The sequence below is a fragment of the Dermacentor andersoni genome, chromosome 6 (assembly GCF_023375885.2).
Source record: "Dermacentor andersoni chromosome 6, qqDerAnde1_hic_scaffold, whole genome shotgun sequence".
NCBI lineage: Eukaryota > Metazoa > Arthropoda > Arachnida > Ixodida > Ixodidae > Dermacentor > Dermacentor andersoni.
Genome location: NC_092819.1, coordinates 32,160,724 through 32,181,316, shown reverse-complemented (window position 1 = coordinate 32,181,316; position 20,593 = coordinate 32,160,724). Strand labels below are relative to the sequence as shown.

The 20,593-nt window shown below is 48.1% G+C and overlaps 1 protein-coding gene across 1 annotated transcript in view; it reads right to left on the bottom strand.

The window, feature by feature from the left end:
- LOC129382287 (uncharacterized) overlaps window positions 1–20,593 on the bottom strand; it is a 245,631-nt gene that overhangs the window by 19,313 nt on the left and 205,725 nt on the right. Inside the window, exons 2-4 of the mRNA XM_055066048.2 lie at window positions 20,406–20,483; window positions 15,018–15,064; window positions 7,021–7,092 (exon numbers count right to left, since the gene is read on the bottom strand). Of these exons, the coding sequence (XP_054922023.1) occupies window positions 7,021–7,092; window positions 15,018–15,064; window positions 20,406–20,483 (197 nt within the window). The remainder of the gene's footprint in view (window positions 1–7,020; window positions 7,093–15,017; window positions 15,065–20,405; window positions 20,484–20,593) is intronic.

Genomic DNA, 20,593 nt, shown 5'->3' with positions numbered 1-20,593 from the left:
CCAGTTGCTGTGCGGCTACTATGAACATGTCTCTCTTGGATATAATCTCGTCAACCGATAACTCTATTTTAGGGTATGTTAACATCCAGGGAGGGTAACTAGCATCCACTTTGCATAATTCAAATCTTGGTAATAATGCTTTATGTTCTCGAACAACATCGTGAATTTTGCTTTTGTTTCTTTCGGTGAGCGCGAGGTTTCGTGTTTTTCTTTGGCGTTTGCTCCATGTATACGATGCACGTGCAATATATCTAACACAGCGCGAATGTGTCCACCGTAGAGGTGCGTAGAGAGGTGTCGGCTGGCGCCAATCACTCGTAACATGCTGCATATATCCGGGATCTAGGAGACTTTCTAAAACAATAATCCCCACGGGTTTACTCAGGCGCTCTCTCTGCAACAGCGGACCGCAGCGTACACGTCTCGTTTAGCGCAGCACAGCAAAGAAACAAGTTGCGCGCGCAGCACCAACCCTTGCATAAACCGTGCTTGCCGCGCGGTTTCGAAAGAGCCGACTAATTTTCCAACGCCATTTCGTGATCACGAACACTTCCTGCCTCCTTCAACACCGATCCCTGGAGCTTCCACGAACTTGCAAATTACGGCCCCACAGGGACGCACGCTTCCTGTCGCCGACAATGCACTCGCAGACAGTTGAAATGAGAGAGAGAGAGAGAGAGAGAGAGAGAGAGAGAGAGAGGGGGGGGGGGGGGGGGGGGCACATTCAGAGGGACGCTCTGATTTCGTCGCCGAGACTTCAGACACGACTGCAAGCGCGACCGCACAGAGACCCCGTAAAGTAACTGATAACAGAAACGAAAAGATAATTGCGAAACGTTTGTGCAGTTCTCTTTATGCTCTCTTGACTCGCTTGACAGCTCCGCGCGCGACACTCTTTTGTCCGGCGTCTCCTCCCTTCCGGGAAGCCAGTAACGAAGGATCGCCCGCAACGGATGGCAGCCGCTTTGGAAGCGCGCCAGTGCAGCACGTCTAGGCCGATTCGGTGCCACAGAATCTGGTACCTTTTCACGACGCACCATTTTTTTGAGAGGGGAAAGAACAGGCGCACTGTCAGGGAAAAAAATTAAATTCTGTGGTTTCACGTGCCAGAGAGAGAGAGAGAGAGAGAGAGAGAGAGCAAATTATAAATGAAAGGCAGAGAGGTTAACCAGGATTGAGCTCGGTTGGCTACCAGATCCACGATCTGATTATGCGGCAGTCATTACTGGGGGAAGGGGGGGGGGGCGGAGCTCGCTATAAACTTGATCACCTGGGGTACCTTTAAGAGCACTCAATCCACGGTGCGTGCATATATTTGGATTCTGCCCTGTCGAATTGCAACCTTCGAACTTGGAACCCGCAACCTCGTGTTTAGCAGTGAAGCGACAGGTAACTACTGAGCAACCGCGTTGGGTAGGAAAAACATCATACAGGTTCAACGCACATGTCGGAATGCGCGTGAAGGGAAACCTTAACGAAGCTGTTAATTAAATGTTAAACAACTAGTAATCTTACGATGCGTAAAATTGCGCCTGTTATCATCCTATGCGACGTGCAGTGCAATCTACTGCAATGTTTGCGCACCGCACATGCCCCCATTTTATTCTCGTGCACTCGTTATGTTTATGCACTACACCGTTCGCAAGCTACGCCGAAGTGCAAACGTGTTTCAGCGTCTCTCCGCGCCTCAGCGTGCATTTGCAAGCCGCGATGGCACGCGGACGAAGGCAAATGTGTGGTGCTTGCAGAAAGAAGAATTGCGGTATCTCACCCCAACCGACGAAAGGCTAACAATATATGATTGACTCGGATATGTTTGGCACGAGGCCCAAGACGGCACCCTGTCTTCTAACCCGTTCTTATGTTTGCGTTTGCGTCTCTGTCTTGAAGGGACGCGCACCGTAACATGCTGCAATGGTGTTCGCGTTGAGTGCATGTAAGGCGAGGAACGCTGTTCTACATAACCGATGTCTGGGCCGCATTGGCCACACGTGCAAGCAGGCCTTGCACCGTTCGAGTGAGAAATTTTGACTGCTTGGATCGCCGGCTTCAACGTATCCGTCCCACTTTTCGGACATCTAAATTAAACAAGAAATTCGAGCTATATGGTGGGCTTATTAAAATGTGCATGGCCTGCGCGAATATAAGGAAAGCACTGTATTTGCCAGAAATGCACGTCGTTTTGTCAAGGCTGCGTACGACGTGTGCCGCTATGGGAGGAAAGGCTCATCAAGTACAATCTGTCCACGCCCTCGTTCGTCAGGTACCGGTGTCACACAAAGACTTATGGCGCGTACCGCATGGCAGATTATGTGGGCGCTTGCCTTTGATTTTTTTAGAGACCGATCGCACGTTGAAATATTCTGATAGGTTAACGACCAGACGAAACCATTTCGACAAGGCTGGGTATCACGTGAGTAGAGTTGGTGAAAGAAAGAAAGAAAGAAAGAAAGAAAGAAAGAAAGAAAGAAAGAAAGAAAGAAAGAAAGAAAGAAAGAAAGTGGCTAATAATCATGAGCTCACTGAGCCAATCTCCACATATCAGTATAACTGTCGTTTTTTTTGAAAATCGAGAAGCTGGTCTCAAGTTTTTCATGCCATCCATTGTGCACGCGACGACTCGTACAAGTGCTCCAGATATTTCGCATGGGCGCAATTAACCACAACAGCAGGGAAAATTGGCAAGGGGTAACAAAAGCAAAAGAGGACATTAGGGCCGAGAATACAAAACAGCAGGCAAATCACATTGTTACTTATCGCATACGCAAAGAATGCCGCAGGAAGTCCCTATTCGACCACAACAAGGGGTTCGCGCAAATACGAGCCTTATCTTTGATGACACGGTTCGGCGCTCGCGTTCTGTCCCCACTCATTCAGTGCGCGTCCGTTGCTTTGATGGCGCGGCACGGGAAATTGGTGCCCAAAGAACGACGACCCTGCAACGCCGAGAGGCGACTCATGCATTTGCATACAGGGCACCATAAAAGCCTAAAGAAAAGAAAGAGAGAGGAAGCAGATTCTGAACGAACAAAGTGCCCAGATTAGTCCGGTCTCGGGCCAGTCTGCGTACATTGCACCGCCCGTGCAGCGACGAGCAGGGAAGGAAGCGAACTGAGGCGTGTACCTTTACACGAGAAGAGCACCCAGACGCACCGGGACGTGCTGCGCTTTCGTTCCCCGCTGGCCGCCAAGCGGATAGGTCCTCGGCCATGGCGCAACTATCCTAACCCAGCCTATAGGTCCTGGCGCTACGGACCTCGTTCGCACCCAATGGTGCCAGCCAGCCAGCCAGCCAGCCGGCCGGAAGGGCAGAGCGTTTCGCAGGATGTTTGTCCTGCCGTAAAGGCAGGAGCGGCGAGAGGTTCCCCGTGAAAAGGAATTCCTCCATCGTGCGATCTTTAAAAACACATTAACCCGCCCTAGAAAAAGAGTGTTGCGCACCGGACAATGAAGCACACTCGCGGCTGTAGTAACACTGAGTGGCGCTCGCCTTCGGTGAATGACTGAGCGACGGCCCCGTTGCGGCTGACGAACTCTTCGCCCAGGCCCCGCGACTGCGTACGAGTCCGCGTGTTTGCGCTGTGACCGGCTGTGCCCGCGCGCGCTTCCTCAGCTGCCTTAATGGCCTCGGGGATGCGTGTTCACCAGCTTCGTGATGAAACGACCTTGCCCCCTTCGGGGAGGCACTTCTTATTTGCGAGCTCTCTCTCTCTCTTTCAGGCCAACGGCGTAAACAAGTAGCGCCTTCTGATTAGATCACTGCACGGGCCCAAGGTGGAGTAAAATTTCGGCAGTGGCGTGATCGTGTTGCTGCCGAAATTTACAACAGTATCGAAGTAGAACACACTTGGTTGCTGCGATATTAGCTCTGTGCTTGTCTGATCGAGCGCTGCGCCACCAATTCGCGGCACCATCGATGGCCGTTCACGTTTGTGTCTCCGCTCATCCGGTAAAATGTCCAGCCCACTTGAGTTTACTGGAATGCCGGACACGGCTTATTCAAGCATGTTCAAAAAATATAATCTACGATTGTGGGGTAAGCGGAATGCAGCAATAATGAAACATAGCCCACTTCGGGGCTATGTAACATAAATATAAGGGAGTGCGAAAAATCTGGAAAGAAGACATGGCGCCAGCAATAACGTTCTCAAATGCCATTCTTTGCGTAAAATCAGTCAACTAGCCGAGGCTGAAAGCTAACCAAAGATCGGTAGGCCGGTTAGGCGAGGAAGTGCAGGGTGACATGGGTGAGAGAGAGAGAGACATGCAAAGGAGAGAAAGGCAGAGAGGTTAACCAGAGTTAAAACCTCCTGTTTGCTACCCTGCACTAGGGGGAGGGAAACGGGAAGTAAAGACGAGAAGAGCCGAGACAAAAAGTCCAAAGTGCAAATGCTGATAACGTCGCTAGGGCGACGTCCGCTTGCCCAAGTGCACGCGCCCTTTCCCAGCCCTTCCCGTGACGAAGAAGCGAGCGAGATTAACAGCCGACAGTTTGTCCCCTCCCCCACCTTCTTGCCCCTACCCCGCACTCCGTTTAGGGAGCGCTCACACATGCAGGATGGAGCGAGGCACTACGATTGGTGGCCCCTTGCCTGCCCGAAAAAAGGATACGAGTCCGTAAGACAGAGTGGAAGGGCAGTAAATTCTTGTTCTGCACGGTTCGACAGACGCACGCAATTTTTTTCTACAACCTAGCCATATACAGCTTCGCCGTAAAAAGCGCACGGATATTTACAAGTATGGCAAGAAATAAATCAGGAGGGAGAATCTGTACGATAAGACAAAGGGCAGTGCCTCACTATTTTGAGGCTCTAGCTGGTTGCCAAAGGACAAAAGCATACCGGAGAAAATGTTGGCAACAGGATGAGGAATGAGGAAAGGGGTGACTCAGAGCGACCGATATTCGCACGGCAAGCGCCATATGCCCGTTGCAACACCGAAATGCATGTCTCGAGAAAGGTACCGCTGACGTGTGGTCGCACCGCCATCGCCCCGTAATATAAGCAAAATAAGCGTCCACGTGTACAGACATCCTGTTCCTGCGTCGCTGATTAGTTGAGTAGGTCGTAGGTTTCCGACTGCTGCAGTCGCGCTACTGAAAATGCAGCCGCGAGCGACTGTACCAATACCGAGTCGCCTTTCGACCGAAAGCGAGCATTTGCGACTATTTGCGACGGCGATCGCTAAGCGGCTTGAGCGTACTAGAACATTTCCGGTCAACTCGGTCGCGTGACTTCTGCTAGTCACCGGTATAAATTAGTCCTAAACAATCAAGCGCGTGCCGCACATGCGCCGATAGTAGGACGGCACTACGGCGATGGCGGCGGCGGTGTGAACGTGCATCTAATTGCCACCGCACTAAAAACTGACACAAATATTTCAGAATATTACCCAAGAAGAACAACGTCCTAGACTCGCGGGGTGTCGATTTCAATTCCGTTTCGGCTATTCTTGGTGGAGAGGAACCTATACTGTGCGCTTCGTCTTCTGGACAATATAGCAAACGTATGATTTGTCCTATTTCTCGTCCTCACGTAGAACTAAATTTATCTTTACGAATAAAGGTAATACTGGAACATGAAAAATTTACGAAGAACCAACCTCGGTTGTTATCCAAGTGTGCATTTATGATTATATTGTGGCACTATATTGCACTATGTGTTATGCGTGGCGTTCCGCTTACCACTGTGTCTTACCCGTTTGCGAGGGCCAACCGGTACTCTTCAACGACAGCGTCTGTGTCCTCGACCAAAGGCGCAGCGTCTCAATGACAGCGTCTGATAACGGTAGCTGTCTCGAGGGAAACTGTCCACAGTAGTCTCACGGTAGCTGTCCCCGTATACGCCTGCTACCACCAGTACCACCGTGCCACGGTACCGCCCAGCGGTGGCAGCACCGGAACCGGTGGTACTTTTTAGTTTTGTCAGAAAAGTGCTGCCACTGCGCAGGCTGTGCATACATTTGCTCACATTGTTCCCTCTAAATTCTCATTGCAAGCTAGCTATTCAGTCTGCAAGAATATAACTGAACACACGGGTCCTACTTCCATACCCTCCTTAGCAATTTACTGTACTTTTGCTTGCCGTACCGCCGCCCGTAACAAACGGCTGTCGCAAATGCAAGGTTCGAAAGCATAATTTTCACAAGCATAAATTCGCTCACAGAATTTATTTGAAGTATTTTTTCACGTCCGAGAAATCTCTGAACCTTACCTTATTTAGCCGAGAGGCCCTACTAGAAATGTGAAACTTCAAAAGACGTTTCTTTCTTTTCCAGTGTCCTTTCACAATCCCTAGAATTCCTTACCTCTTGCTCATAGATTCATTAATTACAGTCGTTGTTAACGCTCCTTAAAGGGTCTGGGGGAAGGATGTAGTTGCAACTCGAGTCAGAATTGCCCAAGATCAGTGCGTACCAACTCACAACGGACCCACAACTAGACGCACCTTGTTTTTCCGGGTTGCCAAATTGTGTCTTACATGTTTCAGCGCCCACCTGGTCCAAATCCCGGGGAGCGAGTGGCACGCTTTCCGCACCACTTCTTTGCCGCCGCGCTCTTCGTCGCTTGCGTGCACCGGCGTTTCGTAAAGATTGCTTCTTGGCAGTACTTTGAAGTTACGTGGCGTAACCAGCTTTCCGGTAGCGCGGAGGGGCTTTTCTACGGGCAATCCATCAACGACCGCCGCTGTGGCGCGGGAGCTTAGACAGACGTTAGGAAGCCGCGCTTCCGCAATTCGTCTCCGCAACCAAGCGTGCCTCTTCCCCTCGTCGCTTTGCCAACCTGCGCAAGGTAGCCGCCTCTCCGTTTATTTGTATTCTTTTGAATTGTAGCGCTCTGCTCAGCTAAATGCGTGCACGTAAAACAAAACGGCAACAAAAGTGGAAGCCAAGAAGTCCCCGTGGCTGAGGGAGACGCCAACAACATGAGTGTGCGTGAATGCGCGCTACTATTTTGACCGTGAAAAGAGGGATGCGTTCGCTTTTAGCGGCGCTGTCCTTTCCCTGGTCTTTTTTTCTTACCAGTTTATTTTAGCCACCGCAGCTTTTGTGCGGTGAGAATGGCTGCTCACAGATGGCAGCGCTGCCTCGTGTCTGAAACGTGAAATATAATCGGCGTTTATTACTCGCTATGTAATAAATATTGAAAATAAAGACGAGACACAAAAAAAATGAATAATGAACATAACTGCCACCGATATTAAAGCTGAAGCTATACCGCTGTGTTCGTCATAACTCACAAGCACATCTGGAAGTATAACGTACGCACCGATGACTCTTAGTTCATGATTACAAAATCACAACGAAAGTCGAAAGCCACTTTAGTTGAATCTATGGCTCAGTAAACCTTGCTTGTAATGCAACAAAAATATTTTTTACGTCATATGTTGGGCGACATGATGAATAAGATGTCCAAGTCAATTTACATTGCACTCGTGCAAGTTGTTCACGCTTGCACCAACTTCTAAAAGTGGAAACACGATATGATGAACATGGATATAACATATCACATATAACGACGTAAATGTAATTTTTTCTCGCTGATAATGACATGCAACGAATATATTCTTACATCGAATATCTCATATAACGAAAGTAATACGTTGTCAAAGCAACTTCAGTATAACAAAGCGGGTATTGTCTTTTTTTTTTTGTAGTTGTTGTGGCTGTTGTGGTTTTCGCGCTTTTTGTAACGTGTGGCTGTTTCGGTGATCCATATTTTTTAGCTGATGCTTAGGCTTATACGCTTTCAGTCCCACAGAGGTAACGGCCACTTCTACTCCCTTCCCACACCACCTTCGACAGTGCCACTCCATTCGCGCTGACGCCCGCTTATGGTGTTGATTTGTTCTAGAACTTTCTGGAGCCGTGGCGTTTATCGATTCGCGACTTGGTTCGGCGCTCGGACGATCTATGGCGCTCCCAGCGCAGCATAACGGCGCTCGCAACACACCGAAATATCGAGAAGAATCACAAGGAGTAATCGATCCACAAGTCTCACACGCACAACAGACGTTTGCCCTCCATTATTTTAGCGTACAGGAACACGATGCAAACACACTAAGTCGTGACGAAAGTTCAATTCTTGTGCTCATTGACGCAATCAGTTTCTCGTGAATAGTGCGATGTATTTTTACAGTGGTTCTCATTTATTTTACAGCGAAGCTCTATACCTCTAGCCACCAATGCATTTGTCGTGTCCGTGGGCAAAAATAACCTCTTTCGTGGGCCGATCCCGGAGATCGTGCGACACCGGGCCGATCCGCGGGGGAGGTGATGCAGGCTTCAAGCACTCCGCTTCTAATAACAATAATAACGAACAATAATAAATGAAAGAAATAAATTAACATGCATTGTTTCAAATCGATGGGTATAGTGGAATCGTTTGTGAACAGCACATGGACTCACGAGTAGGAGGCATTGCCACATATGCAAAAGACAAATGTATGTACAAGCACACACCTTTGACTAGCAAGAGGACAATGCCACCAACTGTGGGGATGTCTGTGCCGTACAAACGAAAGTCGGAATTGTGATATACACTGTGTATATATCTCCTGGCACACCCAAGTGTGATATCGAGAAGTTCGTGACCCCCCACTTTGCATGGATTATCCGTGATGACATTGCGCTGTGACCATCGTCGGAGACTTAATGTGGACATTTCAAAACCAGGCAAGAAATAGGGCGCTCAATTTGTGCTAGAAGAGTTTGGTTTGAAGTGCGACACCAATGCGTGACTCAACTACTCAAGAACGGTCATGTAGGGATTAAACTCGGGCCAATAATCTGTCTAAGGTTGCAATCGAACCAATCAGTGTATGTCACAGTAATTACAAAGCTATCGTCAATACCATTACCAAATGAAGAAAACAAATACACATACCCTTGTCTAACCCTGTGTGATATGTCACTCCCGGCCACGGCGGCCACATTTCGATGAGGGCGAAATGCAAGAACACCCGTGTACTTAGATTTAGGTGGACGTTAAAGAACCCCAGGTGGTCCAATTTCAGGAGTCCCCACTACGGCGTACTTCATAATCATAGAGTGGTTCTGGCACGTAAAACCCCATAATTTAATTGTGATGTGCTACAACTTCGCTGGTTATCCACCTTCACAGAGTGGAATGGCTCCTTAATTATTATTTTTTATCCCTTTCTAAAGTGATGGATGCTTCCTCGCGTAAATGACATCTTTGTGCGTTTTGGCATCAATTGATCGAGCATCGGTGGAAAAACGAGTGGAAGCTAATCTTACCTTTAAGTCATGCGCTGGTTCTAGATTACGCCTGATATGTCGACGTTGGTGGCCTTTTATTTTGTTGTCCTGGTACAATTACTGCGTGACCTTCTGTCGTTCGCCCTTCCTTAGAGTTAACCCTGCGCTAAACTCCTGTGACTTTCGCATACGCAGTCACATTCTCCGCAGTTCTTGTCCTCAATATAATAAAATACCGTTGCATATCTAAACACTTGTGACAGCACCTGCAATAGACGCGCTCCGAGTAGTTGTTTCATCTATGGTCAAGAAGCTTCTGTCACGCAGGAAGCCGATGACTTCACTGACTACGGCATTCAAACCTATCAACCCGTAACAAAACTCAGTTCCCTGTCATGTTTCAATATTCTGACAATCAGCCGCGCGATGCTGATGGGATTCATAAGTCATCCCTCACATGGCAGTTTAATAATCCCGAACGCCGATACTCATTCTCTCATGCGCTTTTGACAGACTCAAAATACATATTGACAGCTCCTGTTGCCTTCAATGCCTCGTATATAGAGAGATAGAGAGAGATAAAGATCATTAATATGCAGCGTCGGACATAGTCAATAAATCGCATAGAAAGAAGGCACGGGGCGAGTGGGAAGAAAAAAAGAAAAGATAGTCGCTATCTTATTTGCTCGGAATAATGCAGAAGACCGCAGCGAACGGCCTCGCGCAGTGCTAATGGCACTTTGTAGCGCTTATCTATCGCGTAACGCAAAGTCACGCCAGGAAACTGTCCCGAGAGAACGTCGCTTGAATGCCTGCTCCACTTCCAAGAAACGTTCGCGCTCACCTCTGCACATGCAATCGACCTAGCGGGACCCGGTTTGCTCCGGTTCACCTTCCCTAACGCCCTCCTTTTCTTTTTCTTTGTTTTTCTTTCCGGGAACCTAAACCATGTGGTTCAACAGAGCTGCGAGTACAACGTCTCGTTTCGTTATCGGTGCTTGACCCGGTCGGCGGGTGAACACGCCCCTCGTACAGTCTTTGGTGAGACGCTGATACGAGGTTTTTAGCGCGTGATGAATGAGTTTGCGAAATGTCGCATATTGCAGTAAACAACGTAGGTGGCCTCTCTCAAAGCGCACACATCTGAAGTATATCGCGGCAGAAGGGAAGCCTGTGGGCGATGGGCGTTTCGAGGCGGTCTCCTTCCCAAGCATTGACAAACCAAAATGCCACTCGGTATCGTTGACCTTACGAGCGACCGCGCATTCAGCACGCCATGGCTGACGGCCAGTGCAATGCAGCGCATGATTCTTGAGCGTGGCCCCTTTGCAACAAACCAACACGAGGGTTCGACGAGGCTGAGGTTGCGGGCTTGACAGAGAGGAGCGACCAGTCTTGTGCACTTATGGAGTCGGCCAGGTCGACTGGACTGTCCCCGTTTATTTGAGGGTTCCGAGACAAGGATGAACATGGGTTCCTAGGAGACGGCGCCTGGGTTGCAGCCGCAGCGTTCCTCAGCGAGCCTATTCATCAGTGCGCGTGCCTCACGTTCCCACCAGGTAGGGGAATGCCACGTGACTGCCCCGCCCAGCAAGCACTAGTAGTAAGCGCGAGGAAACCGAAAGGCAGCAAGAGCGCGGGAAAGTAAATAGCGGAAATGATGATCGCCCGAAAGATGCGGGTCTGGCAACAATTCGTATATATAGAGTCTGTGACGCCTCATGACGATTTACATGACGATTTACACCACGACGATTTACACCATGATTTGCACTATGACAATTTACAAAAGTGTGAGGAAGAATAAAGTAAGTCTGGAAAGGCAATGCGTATCAGTAGCTACTCATGCCTTTGAGCCTGTATGTATGTATATATATATATATATATATATATATACACACAGGGTGTTTTTTTTTAGCTGCACCAAATTTTTTAATATTGCCTGTGGCAGATGGCCCAATTCTAATCCTTGAGCTAAATCACTCGATCAGGCAGTCATTACTTACACTAAAAATCAAGATCCTTAATCAAATAATTCCCATAATTACGTTAATTAACTTTTTCATTATGAACATTAAGGCCAGGATTTCACTATATCAATTATAGCGGGTGAGTTCTCAAGGCGCATTCACTTGGAATGAATTCTCAGGACTGCACCAGTTTTGAGATATTAATTTTCAAAGTGTCCGACGAAATGCATTGATGTTCCAGTTAATTTCAACGTGTCCCATATAACGACTTCTGCGCCAACAGAACTTGCCGCTCTACATGCCGCTGTTAATTACATTGCATAATTCAAACCTCGAAAGTGGGTCGTTTTTTGTGACTCCAAGGCAGCGCTTCAGACTCTGCAGTCAGCCTTACGACGCAAGGTCCACGACCAACTGGTGTTTGTGACCAGAGAGGTTCTCCATCAAGCCCTCATAAACGGACATGACATTATCTTCCAATGGCTTCCGGGGCCCCGTGGCATCGTCGGAAATGACCTTGTTGACGATGCCACCCGGTCAGCCCATAAAGAAGCCCTGGCACTTCCTATGCCCTTATCAAGGACAGATGGTGCGAGGGGTCTTCGTTTACTTGCTCAAACCAAGACCGAAGCTTTGTGGAACACCTCGATTTTCTCCAACTGCCGTCTCCACCGCTTGGATCCTACATTGTTGCTGCAGATTTCATCTGACTCCTCCCGCCGTGATGCAACTTTACTGTGTCACCTCTTGTTAGGGGTGGCTTTTACGAAAGCCTACTCATTCCTTATTGGAATGTCCGACACACCCATCTGTGACTAGTGCAATTGTGAAGAGGCGATTGAGCACGTGCGTTTTTGTAATCTCTATAACAACGAACGCGACGTTCTTCAGAGGTTGTTGAACCGATTAGATAAAAGACCATTTTCACAGACTAAGATTCTCGGACCATGGCCCCATGTGTCGCAAGCTTACAAAGCGACGCGGGCACTGCTACATTTCATAAAAGCGACTGGCCTCAGTGACCGATTATAGGCGTGAAGTTATGGACATCCGCATGTACTCACACAGATAGTATCTTCATCCCTCCCTCTCCTTTCTTTTCTTCCCTTAAACCCCTTCCCCTGTGTAGGATAGCAAACCGGACGTGCGTCTGGTTGACCTCCTTACCTTTCCTTCCTTCCTTTTCATCCTCCTGCTCATTTGTGCTTCAATGAATGAAACAGCCCTTTCTTTAAAAAAGTACCTGGAACACCAATGCATATCGTCGGACACTTTGAAAATTATTATCTCGAAAGTGGCGCAGTCCGGAGAATTCGTGCCAAGAGGATGTGACTTGCGAGCTCGCCTGCTATAATTCGTAGATAGAAATAGTGGCCGTAATTTTAATAATTAAAAAGTCAATTAACGTAACTATGTGAATTATTTAAGTATTTTGGTTTTTCTCGTAGAAGTAATGGCCACCAAATCAAGTAATTTAGATCAAGGACTAGAATTGTGCTACCTGCCACAGGCAATCTTGAAATATTTGGTGCAGCTAACAAAAAAACACCCTGTATATAGGCACAAATTCACGAAAGTGACCGACGCCAGCGTCCAACACCTCAAGGGTTGTTACAGAGCGCCCGGCTAGGAAGGCAACGTGTTGGGCGGACGTGGCTGACTGCACTGCTGCGGTCGCAGCTAGTGCAGGTAGACTGTTCGTCTGCATGGAAGGCGCGGGAGAGTGGTCGATGGTGAGTCGCGCGTGGTAGGGGCGTAAGCTCCGACGAGATGAATAAGACTAGAAGGAAGATTCCCGACCTCGGATTGCTTGAATAAACGGAGACGGTTCAAGAAACCTGGCCGCCTCCACAGACCATACGGGAAGCGTGCATCGTCGCCATCTAAGCGGTTCTGAGGACAACAAAAAAGTGAAAATTTTCGCTCGAAAATCAAAGCAAGGACAACGAAAGCTAAAGCAGCTCTTGAAAACAACGCAGTTGTTATTTGTACTATTTATTTTCCTGTTTAATTCCCTGCCTCAATAGACGCTCGCTGCACCGCAACAGCGAGGAAAGTACTCTGAAAACGCATACTTCTTCGCGCTTACGTGTTTTCTACTCAGATTACTCGGGGGCTCGCGCGATACCGGCAACGTCGTTTTCTATAGGATTTTATGCGTTAGGTTTGCAGCGCTAAGTTCTGCAAAGAACCTGGATGCTCTTGCAGTCACCCTCAGTACTCTTCTTAAAGGGAAAATCGCCGCGGTCTTCTTCCCGTTCATGGTTTTGGCTCGTAGACCCCCATAGTTTAATGTAAAAAATTTATCAGCCATTGAAAACCGGGACAGCAATAACACTGCAATATGTGTTCTAGATAACGGCGGCAAGTAAAGGCCGTAAGAGTGGGCGTACGAACTTAACTGCTCTACCGACCTAGAAGTCCCATGACTTCAAGGAGCCTTGGTATTTACACATATTTTCCTCATCGGTATTTTTTAAGGCATGCACCTGTAAAATAAACCAATGTAGCACTGATGAATATGTCCCTTCTTCCAACCACACAAGCGCAATGAGCGCTTTCTGACCTCCGTTATGCAAACGCTCTCGCACCCTAATTCTCAGCGCAGTATCAGACAATAGATCGCCTTGCAGTAGGGCCAGCTAAATTCCACGGAAATCCGAGACTATGTACCTGTTCTCTACCAACGCCCTGTTGTTTCTTTTCCAACATTTCCTTTTGTTTATTTGGCCTCTCTCAGAAGCATTAGCTAGGCCGTGCACAATTAGTCGTCGAAATCTATCTTGGTCTATCCGGCGCCGTTGTTATTCTCCCGCCTCCTCTACCTCCATCGGCTTCTCTCCATCGCTATGTGGCCTTAGGGCACCCGGGTCCGCTCCTTCGGCGGTTGCGTTGCTCGGGGGGGCTTCTCCCTGGACTAAACGCAGCGCGCTGCTATGTTTAGCCGCTTGACGAAACAACAGCCTGAACAGCGCGAATGAAGTGTTTCGGTCCGGCACTCGCCGCGCGTAAGGGTCCTCGATCCGGGTCGCCAGCCGGACGGGAGCCCGGGCGAACGACAAACAAACGACATTCTCGGCATAGTCGTCGCTCAGTCGTCGCGCGTACCCAATCGTGGCGCGCGGGTTCCTCTGGGTTAGTCGATTTTCGGAACTGCGTATTACGTTGCGCGTTTTCTCTGCGGATGCGGCGTATAGAGTACGCGGCGTAGAACTTTTAACGCTGTTTCGATGCGATACAGACCCGCGAGACTCTCTTTTCGCGCGGCAGTTAGTAACCTACGAATCCGACGAGGTATCGCCTCTCAGTTTTATATTGTATTGCGATGATTACAGAAGTACGTTTGGAAGCAAGGCTACGGGAAGGCAAGCGGATATAGAAGAGGCTGTTGCGTTTCGCGCGCATGTCTGTTGGTCTTTTGAGCGATAGCATTCGGAGTACGGAGGGAAGTCACTCTGTAATCGGATGGCGTCGGCCGTAGCTCTGCCTCATCTTTCAGTGCGCTGCCTCGCTAGTGCTGCAACAAATGTAGTAAGGCATAGATGAAATTGTCTGTAAGCGTGGTGCCCTTGTCACTTACATGCGCTTACATGCGCTTTGGTAGCCAGCCGGTACTTACACTGGCTAACCTCCCTGTCTTTCCTCCCCTTTGTCTCCTCCTCTCCTCCTTGCAATCACTGATGAGCCACTGGTTCACTCTAGCACAAGTCAGAACACCAGTACATTTTTTTTATGCCCGGGTGGGGAGACTGAATTTACAGAAGCGTAAGAACCGTGAGTGACTTTCAAATTCAAATGTCTCTGTAAAAAATTATGTACTGTAGTTACCTGTAATGCCGTCCACGTTCTTTCCTCACAGATGGAGCGTTCGGTCCCTGGACAAGAGAGGAAAGAAAAGAATAAATGGCACGGACGTCAAAAAGACTCACGCCCCATTTGACAAAAAAAAAAAAAGTTGCAAGACCGGCTTACGGTGACTCAAACAAATAAACGGAAGTGAGAGAATTTCCAATGCATTCGCTTGCAGGGCTACACAGAACACCATAAGTGCTCCCTCTGGACAAGCCTACTTTATGAACTTACCAGACCCCTGCGGCTTTCTGCACCAGTGGAAGGTAAGGCTGCAGTCCAAGAACGTTCGCTTACATTTGAGTCAAACTACAGACTAACGTTATGACCCGCCGCCGTAGCTCAGTGTCTATGACATCGCGCTGCTAAGCACGAGGGCGCGGGCTCGATACCCGCAGCTGCAGTAGACTTGCGACGATAACGGAATTCAAAAAAGAAAAATTATAAGAGCGAGCCCGGCCCATGATTTGGTTGCACGCTAAAGAGCCCCAGGTAGCCCAAATTTGATCAGAAGCCCTCCACTGTACGGCGTCCCGCATAACCTGTTGTGCAATGTCGCGACGTAGTGCTTCACAGTTTTTCTTTGCGTGATCCGTAATAAAGAGCGCCAGGGTGAATGCTACTGTAACAGAATAGAGAAAGTGCGTCGGCTGATAATCTCGGCGTCATGAACAAAACACCAGCTACTCGCTCCCCACATCTCTATGCTCTCCAGGCCTACCTCTCCTCCTCTCTCTTCCTTTAGAATATCCTCCTCTTCACAAACTTCTATGGGAATCATTTCTTGCCTTAGTGCAAATCAAATGACAAGCCAACGCGCGGCGATAGGGCTGCGGTAACTATAGAGGACTGCATTAGGGCTACTTAATTAATCAACAGTTGGATTAAGGTAAACAAACAAAGCACTTGCCTTTCCCGTACTGAAGGACGGCGCTTGGAGTGATTTGTCTTCCTTTGATACCAACGAACGAAGTACACAAATGGCAGTAAAGAGAAAAATGACGTTAAGCTCGAATGATTAATAGCGCACCTGGAATGTCAAAAAGGTTGCCGTTACCGTGAAATGAGGCCTAGTAAGTCACAGATGACGCAAGAACAAGAGATGGGTGGCGAGACCACGTTCAATTTCCCGCACCAGCTCCTGTTCACGTCACGGTTTTAAGCAGCGTCTGCTCGGGACAATGAGTGATTGCCCACTGGTGCAGAACAAACCCATTAATAAACCTAATAATTGAAAAAGTCGGTTGGCATCGTGAGGAATGCGGTGCATATACTGCACATGACAAGTAGCATAAGAGGCAGGCGCTGACTCGCAATTTATCTTTATTGTAACGAACACTACATACTTTACTCTAGAACGCAGATGAAAACAGCACAAGCCACAAATAAAAATAAGAACACAATTTGCGATCGGAAGACAGCAAGGTAACGACCTAACCATGCGCAGGCGTGATACCATCCACATAATGTAGCCAGTGTTACGAGCCACCTGTAAACGTCATTTATGACGTACTTTGTAAGGGAGTCGGGTACAAAGTTCTTTTTTTTCTCTTTCTTTCTTTTTTAAATCCTATGAAATGTTTCCCGCATGAGACAGCCTCGGTGTCTTAAGGAATTTCCCTTTTTTTTTCTTTATGGTAACAAGAATAGAAGCACAAAAGCGCGCTTTGCCATGCTATATCATGTGGGACGGCGCATTGGTTATTCGCGCATAATCGTTCTCTCCCATGCGCGTCTTGATGCGCAGTCCTGTCTGAGCCACGTAAAATACTCCACGCGACATGGAAATCAAATGCACCGCACATACTAAGCCCGTATAACTCAAGGTTACAAAGGTTAATTCACCCTATAAGCTGGTTTCACGTTGTACATTTGTGCACGTCTACATTAAAGACCGAAAGCATTAAAAGGGCTATTAACTATCCTTGTTTTCTCATAAGTCGTTCTTGATTGAGCCTCTGTTCTATCTATCTATCTATCTATCCGTCTGTCCGTCTATCTATCTATCCGTCTGTCCGTCTATCTATCTATCCGTCTGTCCGTCTATCTATCTATCTATCCGTCTGTCCGTCTATCTATCTATCTATCCGTCTGTCCGTCTATCTATCTATCTATCTATCTATCTATCTATCTATCTATCTATCTATCTATCTATCTATCTATCTATCCGTCTGTCCGTCTATCTATCTATCTATCCGTCTGTCCGTCTATCTATCTATCTATCCGTCTGTCCGTCTATCTATCTATCTATCCGTCTGTCCGTCTATCTATCTATCTATCCGTCTGTCCGTCTATCTATCTATCTATCCGTCTGTCCGTCTATCTATCTATCTATCCGTCTGTCCGTCTATCTATCTATCTATCCGTCTGTCCGTCTATCTATCTATCTATCCGTCTGTCCGTTTATCTATCTATCTATCCGTCTGTCCGTCTATCTATCCGTCTGTCCGTCTATCTATCCGTCTGTCCGTCTATCTATCTATCCGTCTGTCCGTCTATCTATCTATCCGTCTGTCCGTCCGTCCGTCCGTCTGTCCGTCTATCTATCTATCTATCTATCTATCTATCTATCTATCTATCTATCTATCTATCTATCTATCTATCTGTCTATCTGTCTATCTATCTATCTATCTATCTATCCGTCTGTCCGTCTGTCCGTCTGTCTGTCTGTCTGTCTGTCTGTCTGTCTGTCTGTCTGTCTGTCTGTCTGTCTGTCTGTCCGTCTGTCCGTCCGTCCGTCCGTCCGTCCGTCCGTCTCTAAGTTTGAGCTTGAACCCAGCCGCGGCGGCGCCACTTCGATGGAAGCGAAATGCAAAAATGCTCGTGTAGTTAGATTTAGGCGTACGTTAAAGTGCTCTCGGTAGTCAAAATTAATCCGGAGCCCAAATTTGCGGTGAGCTCCATAATAATATCGCCGTTTTGGCCCGTAATAACTCGGAACATAATTCAATTTTTTTTCGCTTCCTTTTTTCTGTCTTTCTTTCTTTCCTTCTTTCTTTTCTTTTTGCCGGGCCTGTTCGCCGTTGAGCTCACGTACAGTTCCTTCACCAGTGCGCCCAAACAAAGATTCACCCCTCGAGCTAGCCTGAATCGTAGGGCTCCCCTCGCGAGCCTCAGTAAAAAAAAAAGACTGAAGAAAAGCAGTGCGTGTGCGTGCCTGCGCCCGGGTAAATATATCCCTCTTCCATCTGGGCTTTCTTTTCTCGTTCCCAAGCTGGTTCTTCTCCCCTCGGTAGAAGCCTCGCACATCGTTCCTAAGCTCAGAGGCACGCACTCCAGAAGGGAGGGAGTTCCCCTCTGTCTCCAAAGCTTTCGTTGCAATGACCTCCGGGGAGGCCGAAAGCCTCCCCTAGCGAAGACGTAAACAAGTTACCGTTCGCCCACTCTCTCTCCCTCGCAAGCACCCTTTCCCGCAGTGCACTACCGTACTGCCCGTTCACCTGCTGCGGGCGCGTCGTACCATCGTTCCAGCGTGCGGGCTCCGCAGTTTCGAACAACGCAGTGTCATGGCGCAGTGCAAGCTGACGATGTGAGGCGACACCACGCAGTAAAGTGGAAACAGTGCAAACAGTGCAGCGCGTTCTCGCGACGGCGAAGAAAGCGTGCTTTGCGGAACTTCTTTGTTTCCTGCAGTCTATGCCTCAAAGCACTGGTGCTGTGATTACGTTCGAACTTTGTTTTTTCTTGTTTTTCAACTTTCCGTTTAATTGGAGCATTGCGTCCTTCAGTATTCGTCTCTTTTACAAATTGAAACGCAGTAACGTGAAACGCAGTAGCAGCAAAGTGAAACGCAGTAGCAGAAAATAGGCGCTTCCAACCTATTCATTCCATACCCTAGATAAAGCTAAGTTAACTTCACGTACTCTAACCTACCGAAAATCGTGGACGACATCTTTGTGTCAGAACGTTTCCCCACAACGAGAAAGACCTCCTTCCAGTTTTCCACATTACCTTGGTTTCTTAAATGAGAAGCTCACGAGAATGAAAGCAGGGACATTCATTCATTCATTCATCCATTCATTCATTCATTCATTCATTCATTCATTCATTCATTCATTCATTCACTGAGCGCAAAGTCCCATGGCTTTGAGAGACGCCTTAGTGGAGGGCTCCGGGGGTGCTATTCCGGACATAGTCGAACTCTGCCGTATAGTCAAATTTGGTAATGGCGGCATTTTCAGCCAATTATAGAGGCCATAGCAGTCCTCTGGGGCTGCTCTGAGAAAGAGATGACGAGATGGAGAATTAGACAATGTGGCGGTATTCGACAATGTCCAGAAGAATAGCACCCCCGCTTTAGTATTTACCACCTGGGGTTGTTTACCGTGCCCCTGAATCTAAATACACTAGTGATTGCATTTCACCTCCCCCTTCCCCCACCCCTTTTTACCCGCACCCATCGAAACGCAAGAACGCTCTTTTTCTCAGATTTAGGCGCACCTTAGGAACCCTTGACTGGTCAGGAGCATTATGCAGTACGAAATTTCCCACTTTCAATGATGTAATTCATAGATAATTTTTGGCTGGCTGTCAATGGGACAAGCACGACCCATCGGTCGACCTCTGCCCCTCCGACAAACCTATATATATAAAAAAAATGGAGCCAGGCGAAACAAGAACATGATGTTGGCGTCGTATTGCTCTGCATCAGTTGCTTCCATCCTGAGAAGTTGGGTCTCACTCGAGACAGTCGCTGCTCGTTCCCCGACTCCGTCTCTGTACAATGCTGAGTGCAACAAACCGAGCCACACTCTTTCGCTCACAGCCTTGGCTCATTCACGGCGTCAACAGAGTCGGTACCTGGTGGTTAAAACCGGCTGAGGCCCTCCAGCTTCAGTCTTCACACGTGCAGCGGTTTCAGTCACAATCTTGTTACGAGCACGCTTACATTTTCTTGTAGAGAGAGAGAGAGAGAGAAGGGAAGACAGAAAGGTAGGGAGACATTTTCTTGTAGCTTGTTTACTTGCCGATGCGGATCAACGCACGCGGTAGGTGAGGATAGCAATAGGGGCTTGTTGGTACGGCATATCTTATTTTGTTATAGCGCAAGCTAGACAAGGACAACAGAAGGCACATCTGACACAGACACCGCTGTGTCTGTCAGATGTGCCTTCTGCTGTCCTTGTCTAGCTTGCGCTATAACAAAATAAGGCACGCGGTAGGGACAGTATAGTAAAAAAATGTCGCGTCCTTGTGCATATTACAAGTCGTTTGTTTACAGCGACATTCGTATCTGCATAGCCTGCTGCAAACGATCGATGCGCGCCCCACGTAACTGCGCAGTTGCGGATGTCACTTGCGACCCCGGCAAGTGTCGCGTCCCGGAGTATTTGCCACGTGCGAGAGCCTGAATGCAAACATACTTACGATGGCGACTTGAGACACGGCACCAGGGTCACGTAGTATTGACTTCTCGCACTGCACACTTGCAAAACTGTTTTCGTTCTGCGATGAGGCAGCGAGGAAAAATAAATAAAACGAAGAAAAAGTCACACTGAAGGACGGAGAAGCAAGTGAACACTTTAGCCTTCTGCATACGCTCGTTCAAAGATTGA